Source organism: Polypterus senegalus, chromosome 10 (assembly GCF_016835505.1).
Source record: "Polypterus senegalus isolate Bchr_013 chromosome 10, ASM1683550v1, whole genome shotgun sequence".
Lineage (NCBI taxonomy): Eukaryota > Metazoa > Chordata > Cladistia > Polypteriformes > Polypteridae > Polypterus > Polypterus senegalus.
The window spans coordinates 5891515-5911208 of record NC_053163.1 but is presented as its reverse complement, the minus strand read 5'-3'; the positions used below and the strand labels follow the sequence as shown (position 1 = coordinate 5911208).

At 42.9% G+C, this 19694-nt stretch overlaps 1 protein-coding gene across 3 annotated transcripts in view; it reads right to left on the bottom strand.

Moving 5' to 3' along the window:
* Nucleotides 1-19694, bottom strand: part of LOC120536609 (transforming growth factor beta-1-induced transcript 1 protein-like) — a 51285-nt gene that overhangs the window by 9428 nt on the left and 22163 nt on the right. For all 3 annotated transcript variants that reach the window (XM_039765015.1, XM_039765014.1, XM_039765013.1), the window contains 3 exons: nucleotides 8166-8230; nucleotides 7921-8054; nucleotides 6077-6203 (listed from right to left, as the gene is read on the bottom strand). In XM_039765015.1, the coding sequence (XP_039620949.1) occupies nucleotides 6077-6203; nucleotides 7921-8054; nucleotides 8166-8230 (326 nt within the window). The remainder of the gene's footprint in view (nucleotides 1-6076; nucleotides 6204-7920; nucleotides 8055-8165; nucleotides 8231-19694) is intronic.

Below are 19694 nucleotides of genomic sequence, written 5' to 3'. Positions count from 1 at the left end.
CCATCCCCCTCACAAAGCCAGGTTAACTTCACATATGGTTTGGGGGGTTGCAGGTGTTAAGATGTTCTATTTCCCCCCATTGGTCTGAGATATGGCTGTCTGGATTGGCTGTAGGGGTTGGACAGAAAACTATACATTTGCTTGCTCAACCACATTCTCTCTCTCTGACCCACATATGATGAAGAAACATCTCTCTTGCTAACAACTGAAGAAGACCATCACACCATGGACTGAAGACAATACAATGAAGAGCACAGCTTCCGCCATTTTGAACAGACATGTGGCTAAAAGCTGAGCACCAACGATGCTTTAACTAGAGACATTTTAAGTAACTGCAAGTCTGTGTGCCACCTGAATTACACATCACCATTTTATCAGGTTGTATGGCTACCAATATTCAAATGTACTTTGCATTTTGTTATTATTTATGAATATTATCAGTGATACATTATTTTATGTGTGACTTAACTCCTGCTTGTCTTTTTACTACATCTAATTGCCTGAGGTTATAGATATAGAAGGGAAGGTGGGGAGAAGTTATATACAGTGGTAAATCTGTGAGATTAGGCATTCTAAGGCTACATATTAATAATACAATAGGGGAACATAGGGCAAAATATATTACTCTACCAACATAAAACACTACCCATGGGGCGGAGTGGTGGCTCTGAGGTTTAGGGATTTACACTGGCAATCGGAAGGGTGCCGGTTCAAATCCAAAAGTGACCTTAAACCTGCCATTGCTCCATCCCGGGTATGACGTTAATCTGCATCCAGCCCTGCATGTCGGCCCTCCAACCTGCCGGGACAAGACTAGAGGTTGGTGGCAGAATTGGCACTCCAGCCACCATAGAACACCTCCCATCTGAACTTGTGTGGTGCTGAGGTGTCACCCGTCGCATGGCTGGTCCTAATCTGGGGTCCTGAGTTGGTCTGTCATGTGGTGGGTGCGACGACGCCCTGTCTCAGCGCCCGCTCCTAACCTCTAGTTAGTTCGTTTTATTGTAAGAATAACAGAAACCCAACCAGATCAGATCCACCGGCAAGGACGAGAGCCTGGTTCTGCCCCACTAACGCCACTCAGGGGCCATCTTAAGAGCATTATGAGGCACAACTCACAGGAATAAAAAGGGAAATGGTCGAGAAAATTAAACATATATTTATTGTATTGCTACTTCCAACAAAATCAGCGTTTAAACATTAAAAAAAACCTGCTGAGGAAGAAGAAAAACCCGAGGAAGACAGGAGTCGTTCAGTCGATTCGATTTTCATTCTATGTTAATTAGTGTTCCCCAATTTCAATCCTTATTTATTTTGTCTTTTTTCTCTTCCTTCATCATGTAGAGCACTTTGAGCTCCACCGTTTGTACGAAAATGTGCGACAGAAATAAATGTTGTTGTACGGGGATTCTGCGTCGCAAGGCCGAAGAGCCAAAGTTCCATTTTTCGATTGGCTTTTTGTAATTTCTTCCTCCTCCCCGTTCCCCTTATGTCTTAAAAATAAACATAATATCATTTACTTAAGCATTTCGATTTTAGTACGCTAATGGGCCGTCTGCTCTGTTCAGATAAAGAAGGAAAAGTCATCTTTCCTGTGTCAAATAGACGCGGCGTTCCTAAAGAAACTGGAAGTTGTCTTTGGTCAGCTTACTGCACCGTCTTATGACAGACGCCGGTATGAATGACTTGAGCTGAACGGCTTTGTTGGCTGTTAACACAAAGTGTCTTGTGAGCAAAGATTAATCAACACAAACGTCTGAACAAGAAAACACAAACATGTCAACCGATAAACGATACTCAACTGCTAAACCATACAGACGGAGATGGCGTTACTAGGAATTATTGATTATTAATCGAGTGTTCAACACAAACATTTGTAAAACTAACGTACCGAGGGTATAGAAAAGAATCCCCCCCTTGAAATATTCCCCTTTTGTTTGCTTTACAGCCTTAAATGAAGACACACAAACTAATATTTGTTCCCAGCTTTACTTACTCAATGCCACCTCTAACATCCAAGTGACAGACATGACAGCTGCAGTTCAGAAGAATTTTAAAAAATAAAAATCAAGAAATCCTGAGATTGATAAAGGATCACCCCCCCCCCTTTGCCCACCTAGATTGTGTGATATTTGCCCCCCACTCTTCTTTACAGTTGAACTGTTCAAGTTCGGTCACATTGGCGTTGGTGGTCTGCTATCTTCAGATCTTTCCACAGATTTTCACTGTGATTTTAGGTCTCAGCTCTGACTGGCCACTCCAGGACATTCACGTTTTTCTCCTTCAGCCACCGTGTGGTCAGTTTTGCTCTGTGCTTCGTGTCGTCGTCGTGTCGAGAGGTGAACATTCTGCCCATCTTCAACTTTCTGGCAGAGGGTAGCAGGTTTTCCTCCAGACTTTCACGGTATTTTGCCCCGTCCATTTCTCCTTCTACCCTAACGAGAGCCCCAGGACCCCCCACAACAGGATGCTGCCCCCTCCATGCTTTACTGTCGGTATGGGGAGCTGCATTGGTGTACCGTTTGGCATTGAGGCCAAATAGTAGTTTGTCTGACCATAAGCCCTTTTTTCCACTTGGCATCAGAATCTTCAAGGTGCATTGTGGGAAAGCTCAAACGAGCCTTCATGTGGCCTTTCTTGAGAAGTGCGACCCTCCCGAACAAGCACTTGTGAAATTGTTGTCACCTGCACACCATTAATGACCACTCTGTGCCATCAAATCCTGTAACTCCTTCAAAGTGGCCATTGCCCTCTCGGTAGCCTATCTTACCAGTTTCCTCCTTGCTCTTCTATCCAGTTTGTAGGGTCCTAGTAGCACCAAACACTTCTTTGTGATGGACTTTACTGAGCTCCTTGGGATTGATAAAGCCTTTGAGATGTTTTGGTCTCCATCTCCTGCCTTATGTCCGTCCACAACTCTATCCCTGAGATCTTCTGAAAGTGGCTCACCACCCACAGTCAGTTGTTTGCTGTCAGTTGTTCTACCAAGCAGGGGAATGAATGGACCAGGAACAGCTTCACTAATCACACTCATTACAATTAATTCTTTGTATTTATATAGCGCTTTTCTCACTACTCAAAGCGCTCACCAATTGCAGGTTAAGGCCTTACTCAAGGGCCCAGCAGAGCAGAGTCCCTTTTTGCCATTTACGGGATTCGAACCAGCAACTTCTGATTGCCCGTGCAGATCCCTAGCCTCAGAGCCGCCACAATTGACCACAAGTGGAAGGAAGCCAGTAACCATAATGGAACTGGTGGGCACTGACACCTGATTGAGTTTAGGGGGTGGTGGCGGGGATCCTTTATTAATCTCAGGTTTTCTTGTTTTTTATTTTTTAAAATTCTTCTGAACTGTAGCTGTGACATCTTTTACTTGAATGTTAGTAAGTAACGCTGGAAAAAATATTAGTTTGTGTGTCTTCATTTAAGGCTGAAGAGCAAACAAAAGGGGAATATTTCAAAGGGGGGATACATTTGTATACCCACTGTATACACTTTTGTATAATAACTATTCATGGTGGCTCTAAAATCCGTACTGACCCCAACTCTCTCTTCTGTTTCTTTGTGGTGGTGACCTGCGCCACCTCCACCTACTCAAAGCATCCTGATGCTCCAACAATTGATGGACTGAAAGCCAGAAGTCTACGTGACCATCAGCACCAAGTCCTTCCGTGAGAACCCTAACTACAAAGAGGACTGTTTCATTTATGTGAGGTAGAATGCCCAGAGGGGGCTGGGTGGTCTCGTGGCCTCGGACCCCCTGCAGATTTGATTTTTTCTCTCCAGCCGTCTGTAGTTTTTTTTTTTGTTTGTTTTTTCTGTCCTCCCTGGCCATCGGACCACCTTACTCTTATTCTATGTTAATTAATCCATCCATCCATTATCCAACCTACAGGGTCACGGGGGTCTGCTGGAGCCAATCCCAGTCAACACAGGGCGCAATGTTAATTAATGTTGACTTATTTGAATTTCTTGCTGTGTTTTTTATTTTTCTATTCTTCATTACGTAAAGCACTTTGAGCTACTTTTTTGTATGAAAATGTGCTACATAAATAAATGTTGTTGTTTTACGTGATGTCATGCGTGAGTTTCGTACACATACAGTGGTGTGAAAAACTATTTGCCCCCTTCCTGATTTCTTATTCTTTTGCATGTTTGTCACACAAAATGTTTCTGATCATCAAACACATTTAACCATTAGTCAAATATAACACAAGTAAACACAAAATGCAGTTTTTAAATGATGGTTTTTATTATTTAGGGAGAACAAAAATCCAAACCTACATGGCCCTGTGTGAAAAAGTAATTGCCCCCTTGTTCAAAAATCACCTACCTGTGGTGTATCACACCTGAGTTCAATTTCCTGATTACTGCCACACCTGTTTCAATCAAAAAATCCCTTCAATAGGAGCTGCCTGACACAGAGAAGTAGACCAAAAGCACCTCAAAAGCTAGACATCATGCCAAAATCCAAAGAAATTCAGGAACAAATGAGAACAGAAGTCATTGAGATCTATCAGTCTGGTAAAGGTTATAAAGCCATTTCTAAAGCTTTGGGACTCCAGTGAACCACAGTGAGAGCCATTATCCACAAATGGCAAAAACATGGAACAGTGGTGAACCTTCCCAGGAGTGGCCGGCCACCAAAATTACCCCAAGAGCGCAGAGACGACTCATCCGAGAGGTCACCAAAGACCCCAGGACAACGTCTAAAGAACTGCAGGCCTCACTTGCCTCAATTAAGGTCAGTGTTCACGACTCCACCATAAGAAAGAGACTGGGCAAAAACGGCCTGCATGGCAGATTTCCAAGACGCAAACCACTGTTAAGCAATAAGAACATTAGGGCTCGTCTCAATTTTGCTAAGAAACATCTCAATGATTGCCAAGACTTTTGGGAAAATACCTTGTGGACTGATGAGACAAAAGTTGAACTTTTTGGAAGGCAAATGTCCCGTTACATCTGGCGTAAAAGGAACACAGCATTTCAGAAAAGAACATCATACCAACAGTAAAATATGGTGGTGGTAGTGTGATGGTCTGGGGTTGTTTTGCTGCTTCAGGACCTGGAAGGCTTGCTGTGATAGCTGGAACCATGAATTCTACTGTCTACCAAAAAATCCTGAAGGAGAATGTCCGGCCATCTGTTTGTCAACTCAAGCTGAAGCGATCTTGGGTGCTGCAACAGGACAATGACCCAAAACACACCAGCAAATCCACCTCTGAATGGCTGAAGAAAAACAAAATGAAGACTTTGGAGTGGCCTAGTCAAAGTCCTGACCTGAATCCAATTGAGATGCTATGACATGACCTTAAAAAGGCGCTTCATGCTAGAAAACCCTCAAATAAAGCTGAATTACAACAATTCTGCAAAGATGAGTGGGCCAAAATTCCTCCAGAGCGCCGTAAAAGACTCATTGCAAGTTATCGCAAACGCTTGATTGCAGTTATTGCTGCTAAGGGTGGCCCAACCAGTTATTAGGTTCAGGGGGCAATTACTTTTTCACACAGGTTTGGTTTGGTTTGGATTTTTTTTTCTCCCTAAATAATAAAAACCATCATTTAAAAACTGCATTTTGTGTTTACTTGTGTTATATTTGACTAATGGTTAAATGTGTTTGATGATCAGAAACATTTTGTGTGACAAACATGCAAAAGAATAAGAAATCAGGAAGGGGGCAAATAGTTTTTCACACCACTGTATAGGCATGTGAGGTGGCAGAGGTGACCGTAATACTAAATCCGAGGCGAATGCCAATGTCCACTTGTAACGCAATAATAAATATTCATAGTTTAGTATAGTCTAGTATTGATGTAATGACAGCAAATCACAACATACATAGATTAGCATGGAGCCCCTATGCTCGTGTGGCCCCAGCGTGGTGCCCATGCGTTAAGTCTGACCAGCCTGTTGAGTATAATGTCAGTATTAGGCGAGTACAACAAACAACATCAGGAAACCTCCTGCTGATAAAAATCGGAACAAGCAGTTCAAGGTATTTATAACGCCAAGCCAATGAGATTGGCGTCACTCGTCACAAGTCTGCTTGTTTGTTGTTCTCACACCAGAAACTTACCCGGAGCCCGAGGAGGCCGCAGCTGTTTCATCTTTGCTTCTAGGGCTGTTGATGACAGATGCCTGGAACTGCTTCAGCTTCTCTGCTTCGTCTGTCTTACTGCTGGGGAACTGGGCCAGGATCTCATCTGCAAGGCAAGAAAGACAAAAGCACTGCAGGCTGAAAAGCTACGCTGCTCATCACCGGCCACAAGGGGTCAGCAGTGCTTATTAAACATCCAGCCATCGATTATCCAACCCGCTATATCCAAACTACAGGGTCACGGGGGTCTGCTGGAAACCAATCCCAGCCAACACAGGGCGCAAGGCAAGAAACAAACCCCAGGCAGGGTGCCAGCCCACCGCAGGGCACACACACACACACCAAGTACAATTTAGGATCACCAATCCACCTGCATGTCTTTGGACTGTGGGAGGAAACCCACGCAGACACGGGGAGGACCCAGGAAGTGAACCCGGGTCTCCTAACTGTGAGGCAGCAGCGCTACCCACTGCACCACCATGCTGCCCGCTTATTAAACAAGTTTCATGTTTGATGGTACAGCAGTGTTAAATGCCAAGCTGTTCTGTATAACCAAGGCAAGTGCCAGGGTGATGCAGATTAAGTTGGTAACTCCGGTCTCATTTTGAATCGCAGCGAAACTCTGAACAAGTCGCTTAACAGGCAACCATCATCTCGTGGGCCACCTTGATAAAAGTGTCATGCAGACAGAGAATGCCAACCTTAATATGCAGCTGTGTTTAGATTGACTTGCATTGATAGATAGATAGATAGATAGATAGATAGATAGATAGATAGATAGATAGATAGATAGATAGATAGATAGATAGATAGATAGAGTGAAAGGTGCTATATAATAGATAGATAGATAGATAGATAGATAGATAGATAGAGTGAAAGGTGCTATATAATAGATAGATAGATAGATAGATAGATAGATAGATAGATAGATAGATAGATAGAGTGAAAGGCGCTATATAATAGATAGATAGATAGATAGATAGATAGATAGATAGATAGAGTGAAAGGCGCTATATAATAGATAGATAGATAGATAGATAGATAGATAGATAGATAGATAGATAGATAGATAGATAGAGTGAAAGGTGCTATATAATAGATAGATAGATAGATATATAGATAGATAGATAGATAGATAGATAGATAGATAGATAGATAGATAGATAGAGTGAAAGGCGCTATATAATAGATAGATAGATAGATAGATAGATAGATAGATAGATAGATAGATAGAGTGAAAGGCGCTATATAATAGATAGATAGATAGATAGATAGATAGATAGATAGAGTGAAAGGCGCTATATAATAGATAGATAGATAGATAGATAGATAGATAGATAGATAGATAGATAGATAGATACTTTATTAATCCCAAGGGGAAATTCCCATAATCCAGCAGCAGTATACTGATACATAGAAACATTGTGTGTATTGCACTGAAAACCCTAATGAAATGAGTTCAAAGAAATCATTACATCTGAGGCAGTGTATATTGTTTTACAAATCGAAACGGCTTTTATTCAGAGAGCGGACGCCACTTGGTTGTTTCACAATAATTCAGATTACTTATATAAGTAGGTTTCACACGTCTGTTATAATTTTAACCCTAAAATAGTGACTTAACATCAGGGATCTTTTTAATTAACCTTAAGGTTAGTGTTTGGGTGAAGGGAAGGCCGTCTCAAGTGGCGTCCGCTTTCTGAACAAGGCCCATCTAAACCATGTGGATCCCAGGCCGTATCTTGTTCCCCAAAATATGAATATTCCACAAAGGCACCCATCATGCGTGGACTCTTCGTAACCTCCGTCTTTGTCCATCATACCTGTGATGTTGAACTGGGTGGCATTGAGCTCTTGCAGCAGGTGGTCCAGCTCGCTGAGTCCTCCTCCCAAGACAGAGGAAGAACTTAAACCCATCTGTTCTTTGGTTTTAGGAGACTTTGGTTTGCACACGGTGCTGGAATGAAAGGTATAGGAAATTAGACTTCTGCCTATAAACCCTTGAAATGGATAAGAAGTTTTACAAAACAATGGACGGCTGAGCGGAGATCACACACTCGGGACTCACCTGTACAGTCGTTCGGCATCCTTGACTTGAGGAAGGGGTCCAGACTTCATAGCAGTGGAAACGGTCTGTAAAGAGGTAAGAGACGATGACTGGCCAGCTAATGTGGAAGGCACACTTGTATTTTCTTCTCCCTGGTATGTTTTTCAGTTCATTTGTTTGATATTGCGATGCGCACCGTTTAGCCCCTTAAAGTGTCTCGTGATGGTTCATGCTGGTAATTGTGCTATAATGAATTAAAGATTCATAACTCATCAAAAAACTAAAAGTGCCCACGCAATGCAGAGATCTGCTTCAATGGACAAACCTGTCAACCAGTTAGCACACTCAGCCCCCAAAAAGGGACATGCATTAAGGAAATGGGGGGTTTAACAGCATCGGAATTAGTCCGCATTGACTCAAAAAATGAGACATACATTGTAGTAAGTCAGTTACTAGTACAACAATGAATTATTGCAATCAGATGAAATGTTACAATTAACTAAGATTAAATATTTACTGTTAAATTCACTTCCACGTGCTTGTAAAGTCTTATTACGGATTTAGTGAACCACACATGAAATGTCCGATTGGTAAGGCGTTTACACCACGCCTGGTCCTCCTCATCTGTCAGTACACCATTAACAATTCAACCGTACGCCACCATTGTCATCCCAACTGCCATCTAAACATGGAGGAGCACAAAGCGGATTCCTCACGAGCGCCACGTCCTTCACCAGCAGCGACTCCGCCGAATACTCAGCATCTCACACGGGGAGAATGTTACAAATGACGAGGTGCTGAGGCGGAGTGGCCTGAGATCACAGACCGCAGGATGCGCTTAGCCGGACACACACTGCGCCTTCAAACCCAATGGATTCCAAAGTTCGCCATGCGCCGGACACCACCAAAGACGAGCAGGCCAAGCAACACTTGGAGGTCAACGTTTTTGGGGGGATCTGAAAACTGACACTCTACTGCTGGAGGAAGCTGATCGAGTCTATTGGAGAGAACTTGCTGCCCGATGCGCTAAGGAGCGTGGGAGGATCTAACGAACAAACTAATTAACTAACTAGCTAACTAACTAACAAATGAACAAACTGACTAACTAGCTAACTAACTAACGAATGAACTGACTAACTAACTAACTGACTAACAAACGAACTAAGCAACGAACAAACTGACTAACGTACGAAGAAACAAACTAACTAACTGACTAACGAACGAATGAACGAATGAACGAACAAACGAACCAACGAACAAATGAACGAACGAACGAACAAATGAACAAACTGACTAACTAACTAACTAGCTAACTAACGAATGAATGAATTGACTAACTGACTAACTAGCTAACTAACTAACGGACGAACGAACTAAGGAACGAACAAATGAACTAACTAACTAACTGACTAACGAACAAACGAACTGACTAACTAACTAACAAACGAATAAACTAAGGAACGAACGAACTGACTAACTGACTAACTGACTAACGAACAAATGAACCAACGAACAAATGAACGAACGAATGAACAAACTGACTAACTAACTAACTAACATGCAAACACACTCAATCAACCAAAACATCGAGCCTCTAGCAGTTAAAAGCACACCACAGATGTACTTCAAACTGAACACAGGGTCGCGTTCCAAAGAATTGAAGCCACCGGCTAGTTTGACCCACCAGGACTAGGAATGGAGTCACATGACAGAAAGGATCAAGTAGCCATTCCCATGCATTACTGTGAATGATGTTACACGACTCTGGAAGACTTTGGTCTTAAAATAATATATGTGGTAAAGATATTGCAACAAGCAGTTCCACTCACAGACCAATCAGAAACAGTTAAGAGCATCGTGTTCTAGAACGTGCCTTCTTGGAAAGTAAGAATCCAGTAACTGAGTCATTGGACATGCTATTGGGATTTCCGAGCAGGTTGGCCACTTAAAGCATCCATCTGTTAGCGTAATCCAGGTGAGGGTCGCACGATGTCTTAGCTACACAAAGGTTTTAGTCAAATAAAAGCTGCTGCAGAATGTTAAGAATAAAACATGGCCAACCTTCAATACAGACGCTGGCTGCAGACCCTCAGGGTCAGAAGAAGTCCATTGACATGCTAGTAAGATTTAGGAAATCAGACTCAACGAGAATGTTGTACAAAGTCTCTCCATAGTGGCTATGACATCAATGCACTTCATTCCCGTTAATGTAGATTTTTCTATTTTCTACAAAAGTTTTGAGAATGACACAAATATGAATTTTCACAGAGTCTGCGGCTTCAGTGTTTTTAGATCTTCTTGTCAGATGTTTCTCTGGTGTACTGAAGTAGAATGACAAGCAGCTCAGAAGTTTCAAAGGCTTTGATTGACAATGACATGAAGTTTATTTAGAGTCCTTATCTGCAGTGTTGGCCTTTCTTTCTTTTTCAAGACCTCTGCAATCTGCCCTGGCATGCAGGCTGGCAATCAACTTCTGGGCCAAATCCTGACTGATGGCAGCTGCCCATTCTTGTAGAATCAGGATTTGTGGGTTTTTGTTTGTCCTCCCACAATCTTGAGGATTGATCACAAGTTCTCAATGGGATTAAAGGTCTGGGGAGTTTCCTGGCCATGGACCCCTTGTTTCCCGAGCCACTTAGTTGTCACTTTTGCCTGATGGCCTGGTGCTCCATCACGTTTGTCACCAAACTGTTCTTGGATGGTTGGGAGAAGTTGTTCTCAGAGGATGTTTTGGGCCCTTTCTTTATTAATGGTTCGGGATCAAGGGGGCACCACCAGGGCAGAGCTGGCTCAGCAATGGCAGCAGGCAGGTGTGAGTGAGGTGAAGACTTTTGGAGGATGGCCTGGTGGGGGTCAAGTAGGGCAGCAAAGGGACAGACTGATATTTTGGGATTGGACTGCTGAGGACTGCTGGGGTCAAGTCATTGTCTCAGATAAATCCCCTTTCCGATTGTTTGGCGCTACCATCAGTCCTGTGTCACACCAGCAGTAAAGCATCCTGAGACCATTCATGTCACGTGGGGTTGCTTCTAACTCACAATTTGGCCTAAAAACACAGCCCTGAATAAAGAATGAGACCAAAACATCAATGAGAGCAACTTCTCCCAACCATCCAAGAACAGTTTGGTGACCAACATGATGGCGCACCAGGCCATAAAGCAAAAAGATCTAAAAACACAGAAGCAGCAAACTTTGCGAAAATGAATATTTGTGTCATTCTCAAAACGTTTGGTCACGGCTGTACATGTTAAGTGGCTTTCAGTGGTGCTCAGACGGAGACAAAGGGCAGGACTGAACCCACCACCTTGACAGTTAACAGCCCAATGGTGGAGGCACCAGGTAACACTTCCTGAGACAGGATCAAAAGCTGTTACAGTTTAGTCGCAGAATAACAAAATCAGCCAAAATACATTCATTTTAGTGTCTTCTAGTGTCTTATATAAGGTAAGACTCCGCTCCTGTTGCTTCACCATCCCGGGTTCAAATCATGACACCATCACCACCTATGTGAGGTTTGCATGCCCTCCCTGTGTCTCCTGGCATCCTAGTTATGGCTCCTACTCCTTCAGTGCTATTCGGTTTCTCTTCATTGGCTTAGCATTGGAGGAGCAGAAGTAATAGTAATCAAATTATCACAGTTAAAAGAGTACGGTGAAATTCTCACTTGAACGTCTGACCAACATGCAACAAGCACGTACGTCCCCATTCAAGATTCAAGAGCATTTATTGTGATTTCATCCATACACCATAGTGCAGCATACAGTGAAACGAAACAACGTTCCTCCAGGACCTTGGTGCTACATAGAACATACAGTGCATCCAGAAAGTATTCACAGCGCATCACTGTTTCCACATTTTCTTATGTTACAGCCTTATTCCAAAATGGATTCAATTCATTTTTTTCCTCACAATTCTACACACAACACCCCATAATGACAATGTGAAAAAAAGTTTACTTGAGGTTTTTGCAAATTTATTAAAAATAAAAACACTGAGAAATCCCATGTCCATAAGTATTCACAGCCTTTGCTCAATACTTTGTCGATGCTCCTTTGGCAGCAATTCCAGCCTCAAGTCTTTTTGAATCTGATGCCACAAGCTTGGCACACCTATCCTTGGCCAGTTTGGCCCATTCCTCTTTGCAGCACCTCTCAAGCTCCATCAGGTTGGATAGGAAGTGTCGGTGCACAGCCATTTTAAGATCTCTCCAAGAAATGTTCAGTCGGATTCAAGTCTGGCCACTCAAGGACATTCACAGAGTTGTCCTGAAGCCCTCCTTTGATATCTTGGCTGTGTGCTGAGGGTCGCTGTCCTGCTGAAAGATGAACCGTCGCCCCAGTCTGAGATCAAGAGCGCTCTGGAGCAGGTTTTCATCCAGGATGTCTCTGTACTTTGCTGCAGTCATCTTTCCCTTTATCCTGACTAGTCTCCCAGTTCCTGATGCTGCCACCACCATGCTTCACTGTAGGGATGGTATTGGCCTGGTGATGAGCGGTGCCTGGTTTCCTCCAAACGTGACTCCTGGCATTCACACCAAAGAGTTCAATCTTTGTCTCATCAGACCAGAGAATTTTGTTTCTCATGGTCTGAGAGTCCTTCAGATGCCTTTTGGAAAACTCCAGGCGGGCTGCCATGTGCCTTTTACTAAGGAGTGGCTTCCGTCTGGCCACTCTACCATACAGGCCTGATTGGTGGATTGCTGCAGAGATGGTTGTCCTTCTGGAAGGTTCTCCTCTCTCCACAGAGGACCTCTGGAGCTCTGACAGAGTGACCATCGGGTTCTTGGTCACCTCCCTGACTAAGGCCCTTCTCCACCGATCGCTCAGTTTAGATGGCCGGCCAGCTCTAGGAAGAGTCCTGGTGGTTTCGAACTTCTTCCACTTATGGATGATGGAGGCCACTGTGCTCTTTGGGACCTTCAAAGCAGCAGAAAGTTTTCTGTAACCTTCCCCAGATTTGTGCCTCGAGACAATCCTCTCGGAGGTCTACAGAGAAATCCTTGGACTTCATGCTTGGTTTGTGCTCTGACATGGACTGTCAACTGTGGGACCTTCTATAGACAGGTGTGTGCCTTTCCAAATCATGTCCAGTCAACTGAATTGACCACAGGTGGACTCCAATTAAACATCTCAAGGATGATCAGGGGACACAGGAGGCACCTGAGCTCAATTTGAGAGCTTCATGGCCAAGGCTGTAAATACTTATGGACTTGGGATTTCTCAGTTTTTTTTATTTTTAATAAATTTGCAAAAATCTCAAGTAAACTTTTTCACGTTGTCATTATGGGGTGTTGTGTGTAGAATTCTGAGGAAAAAAATGAATTTAATCCATTTTGGAATAAGGCTGTAACATAACAAAATGTGGAAAACGTGATGCGCTGTGAAGACTTTCCGGATGCACCGTACGACATGTAACATAAAGACACATAATATGTAACAAGGTGCATGGGAGTCAAATGTGCAACCATGTGCAACATTGCAGAGCAGAGCACATCTATCAAATGTCAGACCAGTCCACAAGTGTTCAGGAATCTGACTGCTTGGGGCAAAAAACTGTTCCACATTCTGGTGGTGAGGGCCACCAGAATATTTCGATATCTTTTTCCCCAATGGCAAGAATATAAACAGTGAGTGTGAAGGGAGTGTTGGGTCATTCACAATGCGGGTGGCTTTGCGGATGCAGCATTTGGTGTAAATGTCCATGACGGAAGGAAGAGAGACACCGATGATCTTCTCAGCTGTCTTCACTACCTGTTGTAGGGCTTTACGATCCCTGACCGTGTAATTTCCAAACCAGACAGTGATGCAGTTGCTCAGGATGCTCTCTATGGTTCCTCTGTAGAACGTTGTTAGAGTAGCTGGTGGAAGATGGGCTTTTCTCAGCCTACACAGGAAGTAGAGCCGCTGCTGGGCTTTCTTGGCTAAAGTGCTGGTGGTGTAGGACCAGGTGAGGTTCTCTGCCAGGTGGACACCCAGGAATTTGGTGCTATTTCGACCTCCACAGTTGAGCCGTCAATGTTCAGTGGCAGATGGTCACTCGTAGTCTGCCTGAGTTTTGTCTACATTCAGAGACGGGTCATTCTCTGGCACCTCCATTTTATTTGAATGAGCGTGTTGTGTATCAGCACCCTGCCCGGGGTTTGTTGCTGCCAGCTTGACCCTGAACTGAACAAGTGAGGTGGAGAATGGATGGATGAGTGGGTTCAATAAGAACCAAGCAATATAAAACACATATTCAGACATATTACAAATGGCTTAAAGCGAAAAAGATCAAACTTGTCATTCAAGGCTACGACCAGAGAGAACGGTAACATGGAATGGTCACCAAGGATCATGCATACGAAGACATTCATCGACAAGCCAGTGAGATCGGTCAGGACCAGGCAAGAATAGAATTCAATGACATACCAAAGAGATCTACCGTGACTGGACTGCAACTGGAGTGCGGCCACTCGCCATTGAAAGACTCCACCAGACCATCGAGACTTGAGAGTTTTGGACCCAGCGTGTCCAAGCATTGAGGAAGAAGGAGATCTGATAGGGTTAGGTGACAAACAAGAGGAGTTGGGCAACATGCCGTTAGGATCAAAAGGAATCCTCACCACATCCTTCACACTACGTTGTGCATGTAATGAAAATTTAAACCTGAATATAACCGATGCCTAAAGGTCACAAGCAAATTGGAGATACGTACAAAAATGGCAGGCTTCATAAGCTAGCATTTTCATCTAAAGGAGGTCTCCTAACTTAATGAAAAATAAAGTCCTATCACATGTTCACAGTTTATTGTAACAAACTGGTTGACTTGCTTTGTTTTTTTGAAGAAATGCCAAGATCTCAGTTCTCCCAAAGGAGTCCGTCTCTCCGCTCCTGACATTCAACAACGACTTAAACATACACAGTCATGTGATAAAGTTTGGGACCCCCTCTCAGCCTGCATGATAATTGACTCTCCTTTCAACAATAAAGATCACAGTGGTGTGTCTTTCATTTCCTAGGAGTACTGCGGTGTTTTCAGAACAAAGATTTTTAGTGACGCAGTATTTAGTTTATGAAATTAAATCAAATGTGAAAAACTGGCTGTGCACAAATGTGGGTCCCCTTGTCATTTTGCTGATTTGAATGCCTGTCACTGCTCAATGCTGATTACTTGGTATGATGAGCGCGTTAAGCCTTGAACTTCACAGACAGGAGTGTCCATCACGAGTGGTCAAAGGTATTTAAGGTGGTCAATAGCAAGTTGTGCTTCCTTCCCTTTGACTCTCCTCTGAAGAGTGATAGACAGCATGGGATCATCAAAGCAACTCTCCAAAGATCTGAAAACAAAGATTGTTGAGTCTCCTGGTTTAGGGAAGGCTACAAAAGCCATCTCAGAGGTCTAAACTGTCAGTTTCAACTGGAAGGAATGGAATCAGGAAATGGAAGGCCACAGGCACAGTTGCTGTTAAACCAACTCAGCACGTCTGGCAGGCCAAGAAAAATACAGGAGCGGAATATGAAGAGGCAGGATTGTGAGAATAGTGACAGACAACCACAGATCACCTCCAAAGACCTGCGAGAACATCTCGCTGCAGATGGTGTATCTGAACATCGTTCTACAATTCAGAACATCTGTATGGCAGGGAGATGAGAAAGAAGCCCTTTCTGCACTCACGCCACAAACAGAGTCGCTTGTTGTATCAAAGGCTCATTTAGACAAGCCAGATTCATTTGGGAACAAAGTGCTTTGGACTGATGAGACAAAAATGGAGTTATTTGGTCAGAACAAAAAGTGCTTTGCATGGCGGAAGAAGAACATCGCATTCCAAGAAAAACACCGGCTACCTACTGTCAAATTTGGTGGAGGTCCCATCATGCTGTGGGGCTGTGTGGCCAGTTCAGGGACTGGGGCCCTTGTTAAAGTCGAGGGTCGGATGAATTCAACCCGATATCAACAAATTCTTCAGGATAATGTTCAAGCATCAGTCACAAAGTTGAAGTTACCTAAGCAGGGGTTGGATATTCCAACAAGACGATGAGCCAAAACACAAAGGCATTCATGCAGAGGGAGAAGTCCAGTGTCCTGGAATGGCCGTCACAGTCCCCTGACTTGAATATCATCGACAATCTATGGGAGGATTTGAAACAGGCTGTCCATCAAGTTGAACTGAACTGGAGAGATTTTGTATGAAGAATGGCCACCAATACCTCCATCCAGTATCCAGACACTCATCAGAGGCTACAGGAGGACAGCGTCGAGAGGGTCAAAGGAGCAGAAGGAGGCTCAACTAAGTATTGATGTCACATCTCTGTTGGGGTGCCTGTCTAATTTTGTTATGATGCATATTTTCTGTTAATCCGATAAACTTAATGTCACTGCTGAAATCCTACTGTGTCCATAAGGCATGTCGTATATTAAAAGGAAGTTGCTACTTTGAAAGCTCAGCCAATGAGAAACAAAAATCCAAATTTTTAAGAGGGGTTCCCAAACTTTTTCATAGGACTGTATCAAGGATGGGCAAAGTCAGTCCTGGAGGGCCGCCATGGCTGCAGGTTTTTGATCCAACCAAGTTGCTTCATTAGAAAACAGTCTTTGCCGATATTTAAATGTCTTGGTGTGCTGGTGCTTTAACTCCGCCATGTCAAGTCATTTGTCCTTTCCAAGTTTAAAAAACGGACAAGTAATTCTCAGTCCTTCACTTTTTTCTCTTTACTTTTCTTCCAAGTATTTAATGAAACTAGGGTTGCCAGATGTCCCTTACAGTATATACGGGACATGTCCCATATTTGATCATTTTGTCCCCTGTCCTGTACTGACCTTTCAGGGACACCCAAAAGTTCCGTGTTTAGTTCATTTTCAAATTTCATAATAAACATATACTGTTACTACCTTCTTACGGTACTTAGTTGTAACTTAATAAGTAATTCTACTTTCTTTTCTCAGATTCTCTTGATGAAAAGAACCCAAATATAACGAGGGAACTCGTGTTTGCTGCCCGTTGGCAGCCTGTTCAGTTGCTCCGGCTGGCTGAGGACGGTGACGCTCTTACCGATGTGCTCTCCGGCCGCTCGGCTGCGCAGTTCTCTCTCAGCATTGCCACATACGGTGACTGTCATCAAAGGGTGTTGTCACTACTTGCCACTGCCCACTTTTTTTCTAACTTAAAAACTAATCCATCCATCCCAAGATGCCAAAACGTAAGTGACGTATTTCGTGATGAAGATTCTAGCGAATGGACATTCATCAAACAAGGCAGAAACTGTTTGGAAGCAAACTGTGGTGTATGTGATTGTACTTTCAGTAAATACTTTTCAAATGATTTTACTTTTGTTTTCCTCATGACCCATTAAAATCCTTGCTTTATGTTTTTAACTTATATCTCTACTTTTATATAATATATTGGTCTGGGTGTGTGGGGGGCAAGTATACATTTATATATGTTACCAGCAATGTATAGAATGCCAAAAATGGGATGTCCAAGTATGAAACGATTAATATGTCACGCATTTCCTAGGCATTGTATGCAATGCCAAAAGACAATACTTTGCCTAAATAGCATTTGTCATTCTATACAATGCTTAGGGAAAGTACATATAATATTAAAATAATTCAGATATTTCATACTTTGTCTAAACATGGCATGCATTCTATACATTGCCTGCTTTTCCTACATTGCCGGTAATATATATATCGCAATACAGAGAGAGATTTTAAGAGTGTCCCGTATTTCTAATTTTCTAATCTGGCAACCCTAAATGAAACCTAATAGTGTATGATAACTACGCATGGAAACAAGCTAAATGGAGAACGGCTGCTTTCCTTTGTCATTTACATCTTATTGCTAATAAGGAGCAATTAAAAACCGAGAATACATCTGTTTAAGGCTTCAATATGCAATTAGGCTTCAAAATCTTAACGAGCGAGACCACTAAAGGGAAGCAGAAGTGTTACTTGAGGAATAAGTGCTTCTTATTCATTCAGGGGCAACTCGGCGAAAAGACAACTCGGCGACATCCTTTACCAGTTAGGGAATAGTTAGGTTCAAAGAGATTTTTTAATGCTATTTAAATGACAACGTAGGGCGCCGGAAAATCCACAGAATCACCTGCTTTATGAGAGTCCCAATACGTTGAGAGTAAAGATATTCCCTAAGCTGCACTCGCAGGTCACCTTTTGTATTCTAAATAACGTTATCATATGATTACAATCAACACAATTTATATAAGGGATTAGCAATTTTCATTGCACTAGATAATGTAAGATTGAGTTTGTTTCATCTGCAGAGTAAAGTTCGTTTGTCAATTATATAAATTTATTTTCAACATTTTAAATCACGATTTCATTTAAATATAATTAAAAAATCTCTTTGAACCTAACTATTACCTAGCTGGTAAAGGATGTCTCCGAGTTGTATTTCGCCAAGTTGTTTCTTCATCAAACTGTCTTTCGCCGACTTGTCTTTCGCCGACTTGTCTTTTCGCCGACTTGTCTTTCGCCGAGTTGTCTTTTCGCCGAGTTGTCTTTTGCCCACTTGTCTTTTCACTGAGTTGTCTTTCACCGAGTTGTCTTTTTCGCCGACATGTCTTTTCGCCGACTTGTCTTTTCACTGAGTTGTCTTTCGCCGACTTGTCTTTTCGCCGACTTGTCTTTTCACTGAGTTGTCTTTCACCGAGTTGTCTTTTCACCGACTTGTCTTTCGCTGACTTGTCTTTTCGCCGAGTTGACTGTCGCCCAGTTGCCACCAAACCCTTCTTATTAGGCCATTGGATTGGAGCAAAAACCTGCAGCCACTGTGGCCCTCCAGGAACGACTTTGCCCACCACCCCTGGCATATATGAAAACACCTGACACGAGTGCTAGCGCAGTCAGTCGATAGCTAAAGTGCTTTCAAGAAGTTGACCAACAGTCCCGTATTGGTCACTTATAAACTGTTTCTCCCAAATTCAATAAAGACAAAAAAAACCTGATGAGCTCAGCAGGGATTTAATCAGAGAAATAAATGGCCATGGGCTCCCTTCAGTTCTGGGAGGCCAGCAAAGTGAGAATGGTGAGGCTGTTTCACAATGTCTCCCATTCCATTCGACTGCAAGGGAATCTTCAGAGTTCTGGAACAGCAGCAAAAACGAGATTGCAATTTGGAAAGATGAAAACAGAAGCACAATGTGTAGATTTGATTGACAGGTTGGTGTGATGTGAAATTTTGCATACAAGTTGATAAACATTTTGCATGTCTTTATTTGTAACTTAGACAAAGCAAATGTAATATTAGTGTTACAGTATTGATAATAACAGCAATGACTTGATGGTTTAACACCTTGTAGACGATTGTCGTAAAATTGCTTCAAACCGCTTCCAGGTGGCGTATGTACCCCGTCAATTCCAGTTGATGCGTATTCGATACGTACCAAGGATCGTATTGGAAGCACTGGTCACACCATCTAGCAGTCGTGGTGGAAACTACATCCGCCTGATGGAAGTGAAGTGTTAGCGTGGCCGTGCACATGGATTTTGGCTACTAATTTCGAGAAATTGTCCAAATTTGAGGTAAGTTCTGGTAAGATAAAAATACAT